This window comes from Gouania willdenowi, chromosome 6 (genome assembly GCF_900634775.1).
Source record: "Gouania willdenowi chromosome 6, fGouWil2.1, whole genome shotgun sequence".
Lineage (NCBI taxonomy): Eukaryota > Metazoa > Chordata > Actinopteri > Blenniiformes > Gobiesocidae > Gouania > Gouania willdenowi.
In genome coordinates, this window is record NC_041049.1 from 36,604,045 (window position 1) to 36,627,180 (window position 23,136).

General features: G+C 35.9%; 1 protein-coding gene, 1 long non-coding RNA gene and 1 pseudogene across 2 annotated transcripts; 2 read left to right on the forward strand and 1 right to left on the reverse strand.

The window, feature by feature from the left end:
• The first annotated feature begins 133 nt into the window (after positions 1–133).
• Positions 134–6,960, forward strand: LOC114464486 (uncharacterized). Its single transcript, XR_003674207.1, has 3 exons — positions 134–146; positions 6,194–6,240; positions 6,363–6,960. It is a non-coding gene; the product is annotated as an uncharacterized LOC114464486 (long non-coding RNA).
• A 9,823-nt stretch (positions 6,961–16,783) lies between these two features.
• Positions 16,784–17,482, forward strand: LOC114464485 (purine nucleoside phosphorylase-like). The gene is made up of 2 exons (XM_028448722.1): positions 16,784–16,896; positions 17,011–17,482. The coding sequence occupies exons 1-2, from the start codon at positions 16,823–16,825 to the stop codon at positions 17,228–17,230; spliced, it is 294 nt and encodes a 97-aa protein (XP_028304523.1). The 5' UTR covers positions 16,784–16,822; the 3' UTR covers positions 17,231–17,482.
• Positions 17,483–19,350: 1,868 nt separating this feature from the next.
• Positions 19,351–19,468, reverse strand: LOC114466238 (uncharacterized; annotated as a pseudogene).
• Between the last annotated feature and the right edge of the window lie 3,668 nt (positions 19,469–23,136).

Sequence of the window (23,136 nt, forward strand, 5' to 3'; positions counted from 1 at the left end):
GGTTGTGTCATCACAAAGGTGGGCGGGGCTTCTCTGGCAGCAGCTTTGAGCTCCAACTCCTCCAGTGTGAGAGACCTGGACCTGAGCTACAACCATCCAGGAGACTCAGCAGTGAAGCTGCTCTCTCAGAGACTGAACACTCTGAGGTGAGACACATCACAGCAGCTCATCACATGTTCACATTAATCCCCATCACATGTGTGACAGAGAGCTGTATCAGATGAATGTGATGAAGGTGTGAGAGGTGGGACACTAAAGGAGGAGGACTGGGACAGGTTAGAGGGATGAAGGACAGAGATAAGAAGTTAGTGAGGTGTGAGGAGAGGCTGATGGAGAACTATGAGGAGCTGATGAAGGAATGAGAGAGAAGATCAGAGGAGGTGGAACCAATCAGTGAGGATTGTGTTCATATAAAAATATAAATATAGCTTATGAAATTACATTTAAATCTTTTCTCTGACACAAAATTAGGGATGGATAAATTACTGCCCGAAAACTTAAATAAATGATTGCATTTCCAGCTGTGAATGTTACTAACCACTAAAAATCAAAACCAATGTTTCAAATATTCAATCAAATAAAGGTAGAGTAGGAGAATTTTTCCTGATACACTTTTTAAGTTTTTGGTTGAAATTTTCTTAATGTTCTGACAGAAATTGAGATCTTATGCTCTCTGAAAAAGGAACAAATACAATCCATCATGTGTAGCAGCTGTAAACCTGTAAAAACTTTGACCAATGAAAAAATATGGTTAGTTTTTTTATTAACCAATCACGTCTCTCTGTCTCCCTGCTCGTTCTCCACCCCTCGCGTGCACAAGCCCACACTTAAAGTACGTCATTGGTGACAGACTTAAAACAGAGTTTTTGATCATGTTTTTTTTAACATACAGTATATAATGATAAAGTTTAGTGTTTACTTACTGCTGAATGAGACAACGTAGTTTCTAAACAATACAAACGATGAGCTTAGATCCACTTCTGCAGCAGCAGTGCTAATGCATGTGAGTGAGACAGAGCACAGAGGGGAGGGGGGTAAGCTACATTCAAAATCATGCTAGCTTTCAAAAATCACCTACCCTGCCTTTGAAATATGAAAATATGTATTTCATTATTACATTCCAACAATGCATAATATAAAATAAAATAATACAATGTTTAACTTGACCCACTCATACAATTATTAAAACAAAAATATGTTTGTTTTTAAAACGTTTTACCTTTATTTCAAACTGTAGACTTATGTCACAAATATCATTGTTTAACAATTGCTAGAGTTTTTGAGCTAACTCTGGTGTTCAGTACCTGAGATTTCATACAGAGAGACATAGTCAGAGGTTTTGCTGAATCAATCAATTAATTTATTAGAGATGAACAGAAAATGAATCAGCAAATCATAACAAGTCAATAGACGAACAGACACTCATCTAAAACACAGCTGTGGTCCTCAGGGTCTGCTCACTCCCTGGACCCCAAACATAGATTTATCAGTGTTTTTATATATTTAGAAATCAAATGATCAGCTCCTTGTAATTAGTTAAAGATGTCATTTACTGGTGATTTAAAGCAATACAAATTATGTTTAAGATTTGTTGATTTATTCATTATTATTGATCATTTAGGGGTCTATGGTGTCTGTTTATTTGATTTATTTAGGTATTTAGAACATGAGTTGTTTAATGTGTATTAAGTTTAATTTTAAACTATAATTATTCTTATTTATAAATGATTTAGACTTTGTGCCTTTTGAGTCAAACTGACATTTTAGTGTTAATCTGATTGTCTTGTTTATATCTGATTTGTCTCTTCGTTTACGTACATGGTTGTGTTATTTTTAGATTTAGATTAAGTTGAAATCAGATGTTCTGAAACTGTTTGTCCTTGTTCTGAAAATGACAGCTAACAAGTTGACCTGAATATATTTTATGAATAGATTTATTGAGTATAAAGATATATAATTATAGTATTACACACAAAAAGAAACCATGAATAATAATCCATTCTAACATTTCCTCTCTTCACACTGTTTAACAGTGTGACTATATAAAATTATGAATAAGACAAAATATTTAATTCAGACTATGTTTTATTATGTTATATTAACGTTTTTTTTTTTAGAAATTATAATATCAGGTTACTTATTGTAAGCTCTTTAATTTATTTTAACATTATTTTATTTCAGGTTATATTCCTATTTTGTTTACCATTGTTAGAGTGGGACAAAAACTTTTATTTAACTTTATAACATTTATTTGGATTTACTGTTAGACTATGTTTTAAGATAAGAAAAAAGTTATAAGTAGAACAGAACAGAACAGAATACAAACATGATTGTGCTTAAATTGAATATACATAGTAAACTTGAAATAAGCCACTTATATTTATCTGTACAAACAATAACTGAATACATGCTCATCAAAATCAATCTTATAAAACATCACGATTACAAAAGGTGTTGTAAGAATTATTCAATACAGATTTTATAATTTCTTTATTACATACAACCACATAGTGAGGTGAGTCTATGATTGCTATATAGTGTGTGTGTATTTTATTTTAATTTCACTTCTCTTTCCATGTGAATGTGAAAACCCACAGCAGGAACCTTAACTGATTGATTGACTGATTCTAATTTCTTAGTGAGGAAAAATACATTCACGGTCCTCCCTGCCCACAGCGACCAATCAGGAAATGACTTTCAAAAATTACTATCAATCTTTATAAAGTTTATATGGAAGCTTTTAAAGCACAAACAACAAAAAATTGATTATGATTTTTTGAAATATTTCAAGTTATAATTTCTATCTAATTCTATCCATGTCTACATATGTATTTAGCTATCTGAGGATATAAATACACATAAGGGTTTTAGTTGTGAGATTTTTAGAACATAAAGAGAGGAAAATGACAATATTTTACACAGTTGTAACATAATATTCAAACTGACAGAGATTATTAAAGAAGTGAATAAAAAAGTAAGAAAATAACCCAAAGAACCGAAAAGTAAATCAAATCATTAGAATAAAACAGTAATTAGAACAAAACAGAAATGTAACCAGGTATTATGTTAATTTATGCCTTTACTAACATATATATATAGATTACAAGGGAACAGATTGGTGATTGTATTTATGACTTTATTATCTCTCTAAAGAGTCCTAGTTAAATCTATAGACCACGTACCATGTACAGTTCAGCCCCCCCCACCTTTGATTAGACGTTTTAGGTGGTGAGGTTGTTTTTATAACCTCAGGTGATCAGCCACTGTTCTGCATTCTGGGCCAGGGTCTATACAGTATATATGATTCCTCAATATATGAAATAATGTTATCCATGTCTGTTATTAAGATCATTTGTTCATTTACCTTTTAACTAAAAATATGACTTTTATTAAAGCTACAACTGTAAAGTGTTGGGGAGTGTTACATTGTGTATGTACTGTATGTGTGTATGTATATATGTGTGCAAACAGCTATCCTTCTATCACATGATCACTCACTCAAAGACACGCCCTGGTACATTTTTCACTCACAACACGTTTCTCTCAGTTATACATAAAGTGTCATCATCCATCAATCAATCACTCTATGACACGCCCACTAGCACACTCACACTCACAACACGTTTCTCCCATACATACAGCATGACATCATCCTTATTCATTCACCCACACATACATATATATCTGTGTGTGTGTGTGTGTGTGTGTGTTGTTTCCATAATATCCTATTTAATCAATGTTTATATGTTGTAATTATTCTGTTGTGTAAGTGTTTATTTTCTAGGTCAAACAATGTTATTTTTCTATTCTTTCTGTATCAGTTGTGAACAAGTTGTGTTGTGTGTTATCTAATGTTCTTTCTACCAGTTCACTGCAGTTCACACAAGATATAGTTTCATAATCATTCATTTCATTCATGTCAAAAAGAGGAGAAATTCATTTCTGGTTTATCTATTAAAGCTGTTTTAATTTAATATATGTTGATTTGGACATTTCTGATTTAAGATCAGAAAAACATTTGTTTGATGTGTGTTTTGTGTCTATGTTTATTATTATTAAATAATGTAATAATGTGAAAGTTGTGACTTTTTAGGACATTAGTGATTTTAAATTAAATATTCAAAATCAAACTAAAACATAAATATTGTTGTGGTTCCTATTTTTTTCTTAGTCTTTATATATTTTAGGTTTAAAAATAAAATAATTATTGGTCTATGGAGGAGATGTTTTTATGTGAAACATTTCAAATCTAACTTTGAAACAAAGGCTGAACTTTTATTAAAAAGTTTCTCAACCAAAATGTATTTTAGTTTATTTTCCTAATTTGATATTACAATTTAAGTTTTTTAGTTTGTTCAATAATTAGTATTTTATCTTATTTCATTAATGTTTTCGTTTTTTAATTAAACATGAGACAAATTACAGAATTATTAGCGTTATCTATAAAACCTTATGGGATTGAACATATAGTTTTGATTTAATGATTTCTAAACTGATGTGTTTCATGTTAACATACACCAACATATTTTAGCAGCATCAGCATTATTGTTTTCTGTGACGTGTCCTTCAGTCTTTACTTGTTTTATCAGGAGGGAATGATTAGAACACTTTAGTTTAGTCTTTTCCCAGCAGCAGAGTTTTTTCAGAGTGTTTCCTTTTGAGGGAGAATTCATTCTGTATTTGTCCATAGTATCCATAGCAACGGTCATCTACCAATCACTAACAGCCACTGGTAGATGACATGTCCAGATCAGTCAGATCAGATTATTTATCATTATTCTTATTTCATATTATTATTATTATTATTATTATTATTATTATTATTATTATTATTATTATTATTATTATTATTATTATTATTATTTCGATGTCATGTTTTTGTAGGAAACAGTTTGTTCTTTCTTCTGAGTTTAACATAATCAAAACTATCTGGGTGGAGCCATTTTGAGTCTATAAGTTTTTATAATGTGTCTGTGTTTGGCTATTTTCAAAAAACAAAGTTGTCCTGATTTTTTATTTTATTTTATTATTACCCAAGAGGTTTTTGGTAAATTGTCATTATAACAAAAGTATTTTGTGTTGTCATATTTGGTGGCTTTGGAGATCAACTTATTTATTTATTTATTTATTGACTATTTAAGTATTTGTTTACTTATTTCTTTATTTAATTCATTCATTTTTCTCACACAGACAGAGAGATAGACAGAAGTGTCTCTGAGTCCTCTGTGAGACAGACAGACAAGATGACTGACTTCCTGTTTGGTTTTGGGCGGGGTTATAATGTATATAATGTATATTTATTTGTGTCTCAGTCTTCATTTATTCATTTAATTCATTTTTAGCCTATTCTAGTTGTAAAAGTTATAGTGGTAAAATATATTTAAACTAAAGTATTTTATAATTATTATTTCTAGTGTTAATTATTTGTGTAAAGTTCTTCAGCTAATGTTCAAATCTATGTTTCTTTTTATTTTATTTTTTTTCATGTGTGTGTTTATGTGTAGATATATATGTATGGGTGTATATGTATTTTATCAATCTCTATTTATCAGTTATATATGAGTGTGTAATTATATGTGTTAGTGTGTGTATATATGTACATTTATGTGAATGTTGTGAATGTTGAAGTTTTAGATACAAAGTCATAAATATATTTTATCAAGATTATTGTTATTATTTATTAAAGAGAAGTGTTGAGAGGTTAGTAAATTATACTCCTGTGAATATGTATTGATGTCTTATGTTTAATTTTCCTTTTTATTATGTTTTTGAAATAATCACTATATACAGTCAATCAATAGGTTTGTTTATTCATTTATTTATCATTGTAATGTATTAGAATTCATAAGACAAATGTATTTCTAAAGGGAGAATTATGATTTAGTGTGTGATATTATCCACATTCAAAAACTAAAAAGAACAAAAATATGTACGACTACCAAACTTATTTAAACTGCAAAGGACCAAATAGTGTATATATACATATATATAATAGTGTATAGTTAAGATCAGAGGAGGTGGAACCAATCAGTGAGGATGAAGAGAGGAACACTTTGAAGGAGATGAAGAAGGTGAAGCTGTTGAAGACAAACCAGTAGAAACATGGAGAGCTTGATGGAGATGGCATCAGGTTTCTGAGCAGCACTTTGGACTCTTTAGGTGTGTAAATCACTTCCTGTGTTTGCTCCTGCAGGGCGGACCATGGAGGAGAGCAGAGGATCAAAGCTGGTGTGAGGAAGTGTAAGTGTGTGTGTGTGTTCATTCAAAGTGTCCTCATGAAGCTCTGAGTGAATGAACATGTCAGTGATACAGAGACAATGAAGCATCACATGATCAACTGTTGTTTCTTTGTGTCTCATCAGATTTCTGTCACATTCACCTCGACACAAACTCCATCAACAGAAACCTCAGACTGTCTGACAACAACAGGATGGTGACACGTGTGAAGAAGGAGGAGCTTTATCCTGATCATCAGGACAGATTTGATTCCAAGCAGGTTCTGTGTAGTACTGGTCTGACTGATCGCTGTTACTGGGAGGTGGAGTGGGATGGAGATGTTTATATAGCAGTGAGTTACAGAAGAATCAGAAGAAAAGGAATCAGTTATGATTGTGTGTTTGGATTTAATAATCAGTCCTGGAGTCTGAGCTGTAACAGTGGTTTTTACTCCATCATTCACAATAACATAGAAACACGTACCTCCTGTCCCTGTGGTTCCTCTGGTAGAGTAGGAGTGTATGTGGACTGTCCTGATGGACGTCTGTCCTTCTATGAAGTCTCCTCTGACTCTCTGACACTCATCCACACCGTCTGTACCTCCTTCACTGACACTCTGTATCCTGGGTTTTGGATTTGGTCCTATGGTTCCTCAGTGTCTCTGAGTCCTCTGTGAGACAGACAGACAGACAGACAGACAGACACTAAGACAAAGAGACAGACACACTGACAGACAGACAGACAAACACACACACACACACACACACATACACACACACCTACAGACATTCAGACACACAGACAGACAGACATACACACAGGCAGGCAAAAAGATGGACAGACAGACAAACACAGCTACACAGGCAGACAGACAGACAGACACACACACACACACCTACAGACAGACAGACAGACATACCTACAGACAGACAGACACACAGCTACACAGACAGACAGACACTTAGACAGACACACAGACAGACAGACACACACAGCTACACAAACAGACAGACAGACACGCAGACAAACACACACACACACACACACACACCTACAGACAGTCAAACACACAGACAGACAGACACACAGGCAGGCAGACAGACAGACAGACAGACAGACAGACAGACAGACAGACAGACACACACACAGACAGACAGACAGACAGAAGGCAACACAGACAGACGCACACACAGAAAGACAGACACAGACACACAGACACACACAGAGACAGGCAAGCAGAAACATAGACAGACAAACAGACAGACACACAGACAGGCAGACAGACACAGACAATTAGACAGACAAACAGACAGGCAGACACACACATACACAGAAAGACACACACACACACACATACACAGATAGACAGACACACCAACAGACAGACAGACACAGCTACACAGTCAGACACACCGACAGACACACACACAGCAACACAGACAGACAGACAGACAGACAGACAGACACACCGACAGACACACACAGCTACACAAACAGACAGACACACACAGACAGACAGACAGACAGACAGACAGACAGACAGACAGACACAGCCACACAGACAGACAAACACACAGACACACACAGCTACACAGACAGACAGACACACCAACAGACAGATTCACACACACACAGACAGACGCACTTACAGACAGACACACAGCTACACAGACACACACACACACACACACACAGACAGACAGACAGACAGACAGACAGACAGACAGACACACACAGACAGACAGACAGACACACTGACAGACAGACACACTGACAGACAGACACACACAGCTACACAGACAGACAGACAGCCACACAGACAGAGAGATAGACAGAAGTGTCTCTGAGTCCTCTGTGAGACAGACAGACAAGATGACTGACTTCCTGTTTGGTTTTGGGCGGGGTTATAATGTATCTTTTTGCTCATCTTGGGGTCAAGAATACATGTAAATTTGATGTGAATCCATTGAAACATAGCAAAGATACAGCATTTAGAATGTGACGGCGAAGGATTTTACAGTGACATTATAGGCCCCTCCCACTGATCACAGCCTGTTTTTTCTATCAGGACCTGTTCCCATCTTATAAGATTCATCCAACACTATTTTGAAGTCAACACGACATATCTTCTTTCCTGACGCCTAAAAGTGGCGCCATCTGAGAACACAAAGCATGAGGTCACATCTGTCTCATGTTCTTCTTCTCCACAAAAGTAAAACTGTTCCTAATTCACATGTTTTATTATGAATGATTATTAATGTGTACAGAATAAAGCAGATGATGTTAGTCCATCACCTGAGGATTATAGAGGGGATACATTTTCTATCAGGCACAGTGAGACAGGCTGAAATCATTTGTATCTCCTGATAACATGTTCTGGTCCACAGTCCTGTATCACCATGTGTCTGTGTTGAGAATGTCTGAATAAATGCTATGAAGTTATGATGATCAACAGAGGGTGAATAAAAAAATACACCAATATCTAAAGATCAGATCTCCTGTGTAAAGGAAAGTGAGTTACATCAACAACTACTGTTGGCAGTGCTGCAGTAAGTTCATCAGAACATCATTGAGTGAAAAAGGTGGATCTGAGTCTGACAGTGTGTTCAAATGTTCACAGTGGTGTTGATTTTACTGTATCACAAGTTGGACACATTGATCTAAAGACTGAATTACAGCGTGTTTGAGTCTAGAACCCAGACAGTATTTAGCTAACGTTTAGTTAGCAGGCTGGTCGCCTTGCAACATTACACTATCATAGAAAAAAGAAAATATATGACATTGTCAAGCAGATCTATGAATACTATTAACTTTAACAACACGTATGTACAGAATATTATTATTATTATTATTATTATTATTATTATTATTATTATTATTATTATAGATCATTTAGGGCTCTATTGTGTCTGCTTTATTTGATTTACAAGGTATATATGAGTTGTTTAATGTGTATTAAGTTTAATATTTAAAATATAATTATTTTTATTTGTTTACGATTTAGATTTTGTGTATTTAGCTCAAACTGTCTTTTTAATGTTAATCTTACTGTCTGGATTATATCAGTTTTGTCTCTGTTTACGTACATGGTTTTGTTGTTAGATTTAGATTAAGTTGAAATTAGATGTTCTGAAAAAAACGTTAAATTATCGTATGTTAAAAAGAAACCATGAATAATAATCCATCTTTAACAATCAAAGCATGATCGTAACAATCCACATTTAGTTTTATTAATAAGCTAAACTGATATCTAAACACAGAATTGTAGCTCCGCCCTTCATTCGCGCTCCCACAACAGGGGATACAGATTCTGTTGGGGGTCACTGCTTTGGTACGACAAAGTCCAAAATGCTTGACCATCACGTGATTCATGTAAACTCAGTTTGTTCCAGAAGTTAGTGGAGGGCAATTTGAATCCATTGACATATCTGGGATTTTTGGTAATTTGTCGTCAATAACTGCATTGATTGACAATATTTATACAGTACACCATCATATGTACGTATGTGTAGATACAATATATGTTTATGTAGTTCCATAAATAGTTTTTTTCCTGAATTTAAATTTGTATTAATGAAAAAAAATGTAAAAAAAAAATATGTTCATATGTATTGTATACAGTACGTATTGCTTTGAATTTTTTTTTAATTTTCATTAAAAAATGGGTCATTTAAACCACATCCAGACAAACACATTGAAAACATATTTATTATGTTCATATATATACCTCACCATGCAGCATCATTGGTCCTCACCATGCAGCAGCATTGGTCCTCACCATGCAGCATCATTGGTCCTCACCGTGCAGCATCATTGGTCCTCACCTTGTAGCATCATTGGTCCTCACCATGCAGCATCATTGGTCCTCACCATGCAGCATCATTGGTCCTCACCATGCAGCATCATTAGTCCTCACCATGCAGCATCATTGGTCCTCACCATGCAGCATCACAGCAGTAGTAGTGTGAAATTATTACATAGAATAGGTGTGATTACTAATATAATTCATATAAAATGTTCAGTATGATATCTAATACACATTTGAAACACACCTTGTCATATTTTCATGACTCATCATGGTCTGTTGATGCTCCATCATATGAAACCAGTCCTGTGACATCACTGCTCCCTGTGCTCCTACAGTAGGTCACTTACACTCTAACAATATTACATATTAGTACAACTTGTATAATACAGTAATAGCCTATAATACTTATAGTATTACGTATAGTTCCTCGTTAAGTTTAGTATAATTTAATTTCAACATTGTTGGTCTATTTTAAACTTCTGTGTGATTTCAATCTCAAAAGTTCTAAAGTACACACAGACTGTCTAATCTACTGTAGCTTCAATGTGCTACAATGATAAACTGATCACTTCAGGGACTAAATGTGAGGCTCAATGAGCCGCCATTGCTGTAAATAAAACAACCATTGGAGTGAACGAGTTGTTGCTACTCTCTGGTTGTGTCCTAAAGTTTCCCTAATGTAAGTCGTGGCCATGATAAAGAGCGTCCAAGTTCTCTTTAAGCTCAGGAAAAAAGAAACACACACCAGGGCGTTTACGGAAACTCACGATGACCGAAAAGTAACATAGATCATGTAAGTTACGAATGCAATAATATGAACAACTTTAAATAACTCATCTAAAACCCATATATTATTATATGTAGACATATTATCAGATTATAACTGACATAAAACAGACACTCTGTGGTTCTAGAAAAATGTTCAGAGACATTTTTATCCACATGATGTTTTATTCAACATAATTCATATTAGTGAGTAGAAGGTGAGTGTGATCAACTATTCTCAATGTGACGTTCTTTAGTTTACCTTTAGTTCCTCGTAGCCATGGTAACCTCTTTTCCTTTGATTTACATTCATTCCTGTGATTTATGACATTATATCAGTGGAAAGTGTTAGAAATTAGCTTTTAGTCCATTTTAGGAAATGTGTAGTTTTTTCACCACGACAGACGTCACTAACCTTCACCACCGTCAGATTATTACGTCACCTAGTGGAAGTGTGTCTGATTGTCAAAACAAATGTGATGGCCTTTTCCTAACTCTTCTCCTAACACCTTTCCTAAACCCTGTGAAGTCATCCATGAGGGTTAAGGAAAAGTGGATAGGAAAGGCGATAGGAGGGACTATTAGGACACACCTCTCTCTATACGGCTCTGATCGTCTCCAGGCAGCCATTAGCAGGAAGCTGCTGCACTGAGGAAACAATTTCCCCTGAAAATGATCATTTATATCTTGTATATGACATGACATTGCAAATATAAAAACACATAGTGCTCAAAATAATTGATTGTGTATTCAAAAAATATTTATTAAAAAGAATAAAAATCCAAGTGCTTTGTACCACTTCTGTTCAGTGTCTGTACAGCTGAACACTGGGAGAACAGATGTAATCCTCAGCTGGGAGTAGTGGGTCGTCTGGTACGGTAGAGCTGCCACGTGGCTGCACAAGGCTGTACCTGCCACACAGGTGTACTGGTATCTCTGAATCTTCACTGGTTTGAATCCCTGAGCACAATCTGTGAACAATAGCACATGTTAGTTAGAGAACAACATGTATTGGCTGTAAGTGTAATAATAGAAAGACAACATTAAATTAGTGACATTATGTTAGTAAACTTCTAAACTGTACAAAGTGAAACAGGAAAAAGTTTTATAAAAACTATTTATTTATAGTTAATCATGTAAAATATATATGTGTAATCTCACTTTACTTATTTCATAGAAAAACACAAAATAAATGTTTAATTGAAATGATAAGAACCCAGAACACAATCTAGTTTCTGTGAGAACCATTAATTTTACATTATTTCTAAATATAAAACCTCGGTACCTTAGGACAGTGGTTCACTAACTTTATGTACCCATGGTACACCAAAGGACATGTAAAAATATTAAGGTACATCTATTGTATAACACGTGTTATCACTCATATCATGTACAATATTTGTCATTGTGCATAATTATTATTAATGTCAAATAAATTGTGAAAAGACAACTATGTTACTCATGAATTATGTATTAACAAAATATATAAATAATAAAATTAAGTTTAGAGTTTGCCTCTGTATTATGAAATGAGTGCATACAAAGTAGTAAATTAAAAAATAATTATTTTTGTGTAGTTATATATTGCAATAATTAGGGACTTATAAAATCTGTTTAATTTTTCCCAAATTCTGTGTTTTCCACATTGATTTTTATTTTGTTTTTTATAAATATTAATATTTTTTTCATAAAACTTCCTGTGAGGAAACAAAATAAATACTAATAAATAAAAATGATACAATGTTATTTGCAGCAATGACATGAGTCACAGAAAGTTGATTTGACAACAGAAACGTGATTGTTAGCATTAAGTGAACCTGTAGGATGACTTTCTCTTCCACTCACACAGTGAAGCTTCTGGCTTTTCCTCATGGACCTGTAGCACTCAGCCCTGACTGTGACCTCTCCTGCCTCCTTGTTTCAGACTGAGATTAACATTAGGGTTAGGATAATACATCACACAAACAAACACTTCATGACGCTAACCTAGCATGTATCAGAGTCGCTTTGGTTAACTGTTAACTTACCTTCATAGTTGTTTATATAACTGGACACGTACAATTTCAACCCTTTGTGTTTCATCATCATCTTTATTAGCAGACATAGGAGTCCATAAAAAACATGAACAAATACATAAAACTAGGATTAAAAACAGTATAAAAATATCAGAACAATCACAGACAAGTAAGATATCACCTATTTCTAAAAGACACCCATACCAGTGCCTCCACAAGGATGACTGGTATTTTACAGCACTATGAGGGTGATTAGTCAACAGCATTATAATGGTGTTCTGAGAGTCCTCTAGCCTGCGTATACATTTATAGTTAGCAGTCTCGGCTAAGCTAGTTGACAGAGACTAAGCTAGGTAGCGGAGGCTGAGCTAGTTAGCAGAGGCTGAGCTAGTTAGCAGAGACTATGCTAATTAGCAGAGACTAAGCTAGTGAGCAGAGACTAAGCTAGTTAGCAGCGATTAAGCTAGTTAGCAGAAGCTAACCTAGTTAACAGATGCTAAGGTATTTACCAGAGATTAAGCTTGTTAGCAGAAACTAAGCTAGTTAGCAGAGACTAAGCTAGTTAGCAGAGGCAAAACTAGTTGACAGAGACTAAGCTAGGTAGCGGAGGCTGAGCTAGTTAGCAGAGGCTGAGCTAGTTAGCAGAGACTATGCTAATTAGCAGAGACTAAGCTAGTGAGCAGAGACTAAGCTAGTTAGCAGCGATTAAGCTAGTTAGCAGAAGCTAACCTAGTTAACAGATGCTAAGGTATTTACCAGAGATTAAGCTTGTTAGCAGAAACTAAGCTAGTTAGCAGAGACTAAGCTAGTTAGCAGAGGCAAAACTAGTTGGCAGAGATTAAGCTAGTTAGCGGAGGCTAAGATAGTTAGCAGAAACTAAGCTAGTTAGCAGAGTTTAGGCTTGTTTGCAGAGACTAAGCTAGTTAACAGAGATTAAGCTAGTTAGCAGAGGCAAAGTTATTTACCAGAGGTTAAGCTAGTTAGCAGAAGCTAAGCTAGTTGGCAGAGGCTAAACTAATTAGCAGAAGCTAAACTATTTAGCAGAGACTAAGCTAGTTAATAGAAGCAAAGCTAGTTAGCAGAGGCTAAGATACTTACCAGAGATTAAAATAGTTAGCGGAGGCTAAGCTATTTAGCAGAAATTAAGCTAGTTAGCAGAGGCTAAGCTAGTTAGCAAAACTAAGCTAGTTAGCAGAGGCTAAGCTAGTTAGCAGAGATTAAGCTAGTTAGCTGAGATTAAGCTAGTTAGCAGAGACTAAGCTAGTTAGCATAAGTTAAGATAGTTAGCAGAGGCTAAGATAGTTAGCAGAGGGTAAGCTAGTTAGCAGAGATTAGGCTAGTTAGCAGAAACTTAGCTAGTTAGCAGAGGCTAAGCTATTTAGCAGAGGCTTAGCTAATTAGCAGAGATGAATTTAGTTAACAGAGGCTAAACTATTTAGTAGAAGCTAAGCTAGTTAGAAGAGACTAAGCTAGTTAACAGAGATTAAGCTAGTTAGCAGATTCAAAGCTATTTAGTAGAAGCTAAGCTAGTTAGCAGATGCTAAGCTAGTTAGCAGAGGCTAAGCTAGTTAGCAGAGATTAAGCTAGTTAACAGAGGCTAAGATAGTTAGCAGAAACTAAGCTAGTTAGCAGAGGCTAAGCTAGTTAGCAGAGACTAAGCTAGTTAGCAGAGGCTAATATATTTAACAGAGGCTATACAGTAATTAGTTCACCACCTGCTAAACACTAAACTTTTACAGCACATTTTTCAAAAGCTAATTTTTATGTTTATAGTAATTTTATATTTTTGTAAGACCCCGAAGTACAAAACCACAAATGTTCTTACTGTAAATGACTGCACATCTGATTCAGTCTTGTTGTAATATATTACAGCATATATAATAATTTAGAACCATCAAAGTGTAAAGATCTTATTTAGTAATAAAATAGTGATTTAACAAACAAAAATCATGTAAAGTGTAAAGATCAGATGTATTTGATGTAAAGCTTTTTGTTGTTAGTATTTAGTAGTTCTGTGTGCTCACAATGACAATGTGTGTTTCTAAAGTGTGTTTATTTGTTAGTGTTGTGGTTGAATGAGCTTCTTTTGAGACGTGTATCAAGTGTTTTGTTGGTGAGAAACACTTTAGTGGATGACATTAACTGTTGAGCTGAGATGACTGATGGATATACAGGCTGTGTTTAGAGTTTGGAACATGTGACTTCAGTTTCAACCAATGCTTGTTAGCAATAAAAAAAACTGTAATGTCACAATTTCAGTGGAAGAACGGAACGTTCCATTCCTTCTATTTCTTTTCATTTGTTCTGTTTTCTTTGGGTCGTACCAAGTGTTCCTCTGTTTCTGTAACTTTACGTTTACTAACTTCTGTTAGCTAAACTCACTAAACACTCAGATATTTGTTTTACAGGAAAACATACACAGAAATGTGATTTGATCCCAAACATGGTTTAGTCCATGTCATGCAGATATTTCAAGTGATTATGTACATGTGTCATTTTCTCCCAAAACATTAATGTGAGACATTTCTGTGTAAAACTGGATCCTGATTTTAAATAAAGAGAAAAACAAAAACAAACTTCTCTGGTCTTTGGAGAGAGCAGACGTGTTTTCCTTTGCTCCGATAACACGACCTTGGCTACAGCTGGCTACAGCTGAACAGCCTGAACAGCCTGAAAAACTAGGCCCAAGACTGAAGGAAAATGGTGAAAAAACCGCAGGGAGGCCCTTCAGAACCCAATTCGGGTTTGGAAGAGGTCAAGGAGATGATATGGACCCAGATCTATACAAACACTGGAAACAAAACTCAGACTGTGATTATTTTACGGAGACCAAATTAAATGTGGAAACCAAGAGTAAAAAAGGTCTGTCATTTATTCATTTCAATTGCTAGGTGGTGGGGTGATTAAGGATTACATTAAATTTAAATTCAAAGTGTTTATTGTCATATGTGCAGTTAGAAACACGTTTTTTTTATATACAATGAAATTACTACCTTGCTTATGAACTAAGATATAATAATGTGTTTATACAAGTTAAATCTAACAGTGGAAAATACAACACTGCCAATAAAACTAACAACAGCAGTTAGAAACACGCTTATGAACTAAGATATATTACATTAAAATACTACTTTGCTTGTGAACTGGGATGTGGTGATGTGTTTATACAAGTTGGATCTGATCTCATCATCAGACAGTGGAAAATACAACACTGCCAATAGAACTAACAACAGCTGGATTACCCTTGATGTAGAGACAAAACAAGGTGACATTGTGGATGAAAAGGGAAAAAACTTCCAAACACCTTCGAAAGAGGAACTATTCTTGAACTGGAGGAATGCTAACAACGTCTGGCAGGGAACAAGGCCAACACGAACAAAGATAGAGGACAACACTGACTACAGATGGACGTTCAGAAGAAATCAAGAATGTTTTGACCAGAGAGACATGTAAACCCATGTAAATTTGCGATGGTAAAACAGGGGACGGGACCCGGATAAGCAAACTGCTTCTCTCGTCTCCTTTTTCGGCATGTACAAAAAAGAAAAAAAAAAAAAAAAAAAAAGTGAATGTAACCATGTCGGAAATAAACTGAATAAATAAATAAATAAAATAAAAATAAACAAGAACAAAAAATTACATGTTTTCTGTTATCACAGATATCATTCTCTGCTTTCAAAACTACTCAGGATTTTCCAACTTCCTACTTAAAAAAGTGACCTTGAACGCCACCTGAGGGGCGGAGCTCCAACTCGATAAATTCAGGAAATAGAAATAATGTAATATTCTATCAGTCGCCATGTTTGAGATATTTCAATGTGTCGCTGATGAAACATAGAATTACAGCTGCTTCCTGATTGGCTACAGTCATGAGTCAGCTTTACACACACACACACACACACACACACACACACACACACACACACACACACACACACACACACACACACACACACACACTCTAATGGTGACAAATGCTGCCGGTTCATTGGCTGACGATCTGCAGGCCGGTGACATCATGATCATTAAAGACCACGTCAACTTCCCCAGATTGGTTGGTCTTAACCCACTGTGTGGACCAAACCATGACAAGTAAGATTTAATACGACTATTTGATCATTTGTTTGTAAAATGTTGTCAAATCTTACAAAATCTCACCTTGTCACACGTCTGTCACAGCAGAACTTTGTTGTTTGTCCTTCACAGGTTTGGTCCTCACTTCCCAGCCATGTCCGGATGCTACGACAAAGGTCTGCGCTCCTTAGCGATGGAGATTTCCAAACAACTGGGTGTGGCAAGTCTTCTGCAGGAGGGTGTGTACGCCATGGTGGGCGGTCCCAACTTTGAAACCATTGCTGAGGCCAGACTGTTGCACCGACTCAGGGTGGACGCTGTCGGTACGGCACACAGTCACACACATCAATGAGAATCCTAAAATCAGTAGAAGGTTATAGATAAATACATTTATTAACACACAGGGTAGGTAATTTAACATGAACTATTTTTACTTATTTTTACCACTTTCTCCAACTACACCAAACTTGCCATATTTGAATCACTTTTTCTTGCCTCTTAATGCATTTTTGCTAAATTACTCCCATTTCTGCCACTTTTCCATTAGATTCCAAAGCCTTTACTGCAAATTGTTTCTAGACACAGGATAAAATATCTGGATTATTTTCAAAATAAAATACTACATTCCAGGACCTTCAATGGGCCCAGTTTGGACTCTATCCATAAACTCAGCACATATTCAGACTCAGGGGAATAAAACTTATCCGTTGATACCACATTTTCACAAAATGTAACAATAAAATTGTGCGTTTCGGCTCTAGCGAACGATTTGACATATAAATATTGCATTTATTAATGGTTGAATCACACATGTATTGAGCAGCAAACGGAGGCGGTGGTGATTTGTGGACTGCAGATTGCACTGAAGTCACGCAGTGGAGCAGTGCAGATACATTCAGTGGTAATCCAGGGTCAGTCAGGTCACACAGAGAGGAGGGGCTGAGCAATTAACCACCTGTACCTGTGCTGCCTTTATTGAACCTGGGATTTTCTGCCCCCCTGCTAATGGACGCACACACAAAGGTGTTGTTACATTTTATGTTTGTATTTGGCTAATGTTTTATTTTAAGAGTTATTTAACTCTCTGTAATATGAGTCATTTCAGTTGGTTAATGACTGTGTTAAAGGACACAAAGCTTCAATTTAAAACAAACTGCATATCTCAGTTTTACCAGTAGGAGGCAGTGTGGTGCAGTGTTTCTTTCATGAACTCTCTTTGTTAGTGAACTCGTTGTTTCCTCAGTTTGCTGAGTCATGCTGTACTGAACAGACGTCGTATTCCTCATCTTTTCTCCTGTTTACACAGGTTTGTGAAGCTTGAAAACATGTCAACATGTGTAAGAATGTGGTTTAACACTAAAAGACAAGCTAAAACATAATTGAAAGGTAGTTAAAGAATGTTTTTGTTAAGAAGCAGGTACTTTTAATCTGTGTTACGTGCAGGCCAAGATGGCATTGCTGATCGTAATGTGTTTGTGGTTACTACAAAATAAGAGTCTGGTTTAAGTTATTGCTCCAGTACATTTCACTCAGTAATAAATATTGTGTTTCTGGTAAAAATGTAAATGTTTGTTATTAGGTTGTAGTCATTGCTAAACATGTTGAATGATAATAGTATATAAAAGCTTGTAGTAGTTTAATTGTGATAGCAAATGTTCTTTCGAATAGTTGCATCAATATGTAATGCTACACAAAAAATTGAAGGCTTCAAATAGATCCTGTGATCGGTATCGGTTATCACCTCAAAAACTCCTAATAGGAGCACCTCTATCGTCAACCACATTTTTATGGATGAGTAAAGCTCCAACACCAACAACTGCTGCATTTTCACTCTATTTTTTGTGTTGTCAAGTTTCGTACTCTTCCTCAACATGCCAAGCAGACTGGCAGTAGACTGGTAGAAGGATCTCCTGCTAGGGGGACAGCAGCAGAGAGCATCAGAGGCAGGGATCAGTTTGCTTTGACTTGTAACATATGCTAACCTTGCTATTAACTTTTTTATTTTTTATTTTCCTCATTTGAGATGTGGCTTGTGAGGGGGAGGGTGCAGAGCAGCAGCACCGCCTCCACCCACGACTCACAGGTGCATTGCTAATGAGCAACTAGCGCTCTGCAGAAGGAAAGTCTTGAAAAATGGCACAGGTTTTGTTATTTTGGCTAAAAACTTCATAACAGCGATTTAAAGACCATTGAGAATGAAAATAGCTAAAAAAAAAAAAAAAAAAGAGGATTGGAGGGGGTCTGTAAAAGGGTTTTTAGGAGATTCAATTTAGTAATAATAATAATGCATCAGTTTTATATAGCGCTTTATCATAGACACTCAAAGTCGCTTTACAGAATTAAGGCATTATTCTTTCACTCCACACTTAGTGGTGGTAAACTACTATTGTAGCCACAGCTGCCCTGGGGCAGACTGACGGAAGTGAGGCTGACATAGTGCGCCATCGGCCCCTCCGACCACCACCAACACTACCACTGTGGCACCTGGAATTCTCAGTGGTCTCCCATCCAGCTACTAACCAGGCCCAGACCTGCTTAGTTTCCGAGATCTAACGGGATCGGGCAAGGACAGGCTGGTATGGCCACACATTGTATTGTATTCTTGTAGACCTTGTAATGTTTGTTAGTCCTCTTAAACCATAACCTGGTTTGTGTGTTACATGTAAACAGGCCTCATAACACTGTTGGTTTCATAAACCATGTCCTCATAAGCCTGTGATATGTCATATTATTTTCTAAAAGAGAAATTATGATTTTGAAGTCAGATTTGTGTTCTGCTAAAAAAATTTAAAAATTTTGATATGTCAGCTGTAGCGTTAGTTGTGGTCTCATAAACCACCAAAACACAAGAAAATCCAAAATCGGTCTCATAAACCACGTGTGTGTGTGTGTGTGTGTGTGTGTGTGTGTGTGTGTGTGTGTGTGTGTGTGTGTGTGTGTGTGTGTGTGTGTGTGTGTGTGTGTGTGTGTGTGTGTGTGTGTGTGTGTGTGTGTGTGTGTGTGTGTGTGTGTGTGTGTGTTGTAGTGTTAATTGACTAAACTATTGATGAAGAAATAAATGGTTTTTATCACCAATTGCCATTTTGAGGAAAAATATAGAGATATGAATATTGTTGTTTTATCTTGTAAAGGATATGATTGTCTAAACTGTGTAAAATGAGGTGTAGGATTTTATTAATATGTGTGTTACCTCAATGCTCTTCCGACCCAATCTGGCAACACGGAGTGTTCAGTTTTTTAGACCGGCTTTTGATTCAATGATTATTCATTAACGCTGTGTTCATGGCTTCAGCTAGTCCCATCTGGGGTGCCAAAAAATTATGTAGGAGGATGAGTTATTATTAATGGGTTATATAACTAAGAATATTAATTATGATTATTAATATTACTTCAAATTTTGTGGGCTGCCACTCCTTTTAACAGGAGAAATATGTCTAAGTTTTTAGACTAAACTCATCAATGTGAAACCAGGGAAAAGTGAATTCTAACAGCAAATCTACACCATAATCACAGCTTTAATGAATCAGAGGAATCAAAGATTATGTTTAACCTTTTATTCAAAAGTCAACAATTAACACAGTCAAAATATCAATTGAAATGGGATAATTAAATCATGATAAAATGCATTTCTAGGCTAATAAAAGTGAGGATTATATGTAATAAAGTGAAATCACTAATCTAGGAGGATGCTAGTCTACTAAATATTGAATAAAAATGCAGGATACATATTCGAATAATAAGATCATAAAATCAAAGAATAAAATAAAGAGAGCTCCTAACAAAGAGAGGGAGACGGACAGGGGAGACGAACAAACATGAATGAGATGAACTGTGTGTGGAACATGTTGTGAGTGTGTGTAAGTGTGTAGTTATGGAAGTATGTATGTGATCTATTGTGGATGAAGTTGCTGATAAAAGTTCATTCATGTACCTTGAAGATGATGTCAGGGTTGGACCTGGAGGTGCTGTTTGAGCAATACAGCAGGACGTGCCACCGTTGGTTCTGTTTCGGTTCAACAGAGTGTAGCCCCTTCAGCCGATCCAAGCGGTTCTGGCTTTCGCAGCTGGGTTATAGAATGGCTCTTGGCTTACCACAGGGGGTCACAGGCCGGGCTTCCTTTCGGCTGTTACGCACGTCACTAGATGCTGTATTTGTCCGAACCAAGCAGCTGATTACAAAATCTAACTGTTTCAACTAAAAATAAAATGAAATAAATGAAAAGACGGGGAGGGAAACGCGTTGAGCATGAAACGCCCGCGTCCCAAAAACTGAAGTTAGGAACGGCGTTCTTCCTTTTAAAAGCTTATCTTTGGGACTTGCCTCCTAAGGAGAGAACTTCGTTGATTGGTTTAAAGTTGCCAGCGTCTCAGCTGGGTGCCTTTGGGTGTGTCTTGGGTGTGTTTATGTGAGACAGAGGACAGACGACAAAGGGATGATTCTAAACATAAAAGAATGCCTAATAATTAATTCCACATATTTCAAAACATCTTTTCAACATCATATCTTGAAATATCATCTATAATGAAAGAGTTTGATACCAAACATGACTGGAAAATATCCTAGGAACACTTTAGGAACCGGTTAATGAATTTTACTTGTAATTACTCATAAACATAAATGTCAAAAATCATGTTATGCCTCCTCTTAACTATATGGTTGCAGCAGATACCTCAAACTAACTTTTGTGATGTTTTCTGGTATTTTTAAGCACTTTTAAATGATGAAACATTTAACATAGTATTCTGTGGGTAATAAATTATCTGAAACAATTGCAGACAACATTTGCAATTTCAATTTCTGTAGAAATCATTCCAATAATGTTTTCATTTGTAACTTTTCAAACATAATACAATTTCTTTGTTCTCCCTGCTTCACTGGGAGACATCTCAGAGAAGGGGCCTGGAAAGTGTCCTTCTGTGACATTTCACCACAGGGGGTCAAAGGGGCATTGGGACAGTTCTTTGATCTTACAGCCTCCCAAAAGTATCTGTTTGAAAAGGGGGAAGAAGAGGGATGTTCTTCTTTTGATCGTAATGTAGCGGAGAGGTGATACAGGAGACAAACTGTCCTTGGATTCTCTTGTCCTTTTGTTCGGGCAGGAAGAGGGGGAAGATCCCCCTTGGGGCACATTTGCATTTCACAGTAGGCAACAGACTCCCCGACTTCACTGACTGGTGAAGCCAAATGTTCTAAGTCACAGATCAACTTGGGGGTTTAGTTCCCTACATCAATAACAAATAGAAATCATGAGACTGATATGCTGCCTTGTTATGTAGCAAGTGATGCTAATGCTAATGCTACACTATAGTTCATTCATTTCATTCATTTTCAGACCCACTTATTCCTGTTTGACAGGGTCGCGGGGGTCTGCCTGTGCCAATCTCTGGCTATCATTGGGCGCTGGGTGGGGGTACACCCTGGACAGGGCGCCAGTCCATCACAGGGCAACACAGACACAGACAACCACTCACTCTCAAGAGACTCCATTCAATCTTATAGTCATGTTTTTGGATTGTGGGAGGAAGCCGGAGTACCCGGAAAAAACCCATGCAAACAACACTATAGTTAAAAGACTGTGTGACTATAAGAACATGTCAGATCTTTTGTTTGATGTTCATTGTACTTGGAACCAGTTTGATAAATTGCTTAAATACAATTTTAAAAAAATATTTGAAAATGACCTTGTCTTAAATGATCTTTTATTCCTTTTTTCCATTTAGGCTGATGATTTTAAGTAGGTGAATTGGTTTGTTTTATTGATAAATAACTTTAAAATAGTTTAAATGATTTTAATGAAAAAAATTGTATTTTGATAGTGTTTTTTTGTCAGAAGCAGCAACATAAGTGATAGTTTTGTTGATAATGTGGTCAATTGGTCCATTTTTCTATAACCAGTTACATTGTTATTTAGAAATCCTTCTTAAAGGGCTTAGGTTTAATTTCCCTTTCAACTAAGAATCATTTGGCAAGTTTTTATTCTGAAAATCCACATTGCAGTAGGTGAATTTCATGCATATTAATAATTAGAATAAAAAATATTATCTGATAGTTGCAAATATTCTTTTTTAGACTATAAATAAATGTCAACAATGGGAGCTGGAATGTGTCTCACATATAAACTAATATTTGTTTTATCAATGTCTGCAGCTGCCAGTATTGATGAGGAGGCTTTGAAAAGCCTTAGTCGTGATGACCTGAAGGTTCTTTTTCCTGTAACTGAGATTGATTTCATCAGTCAAAAGATAAACACACATTGG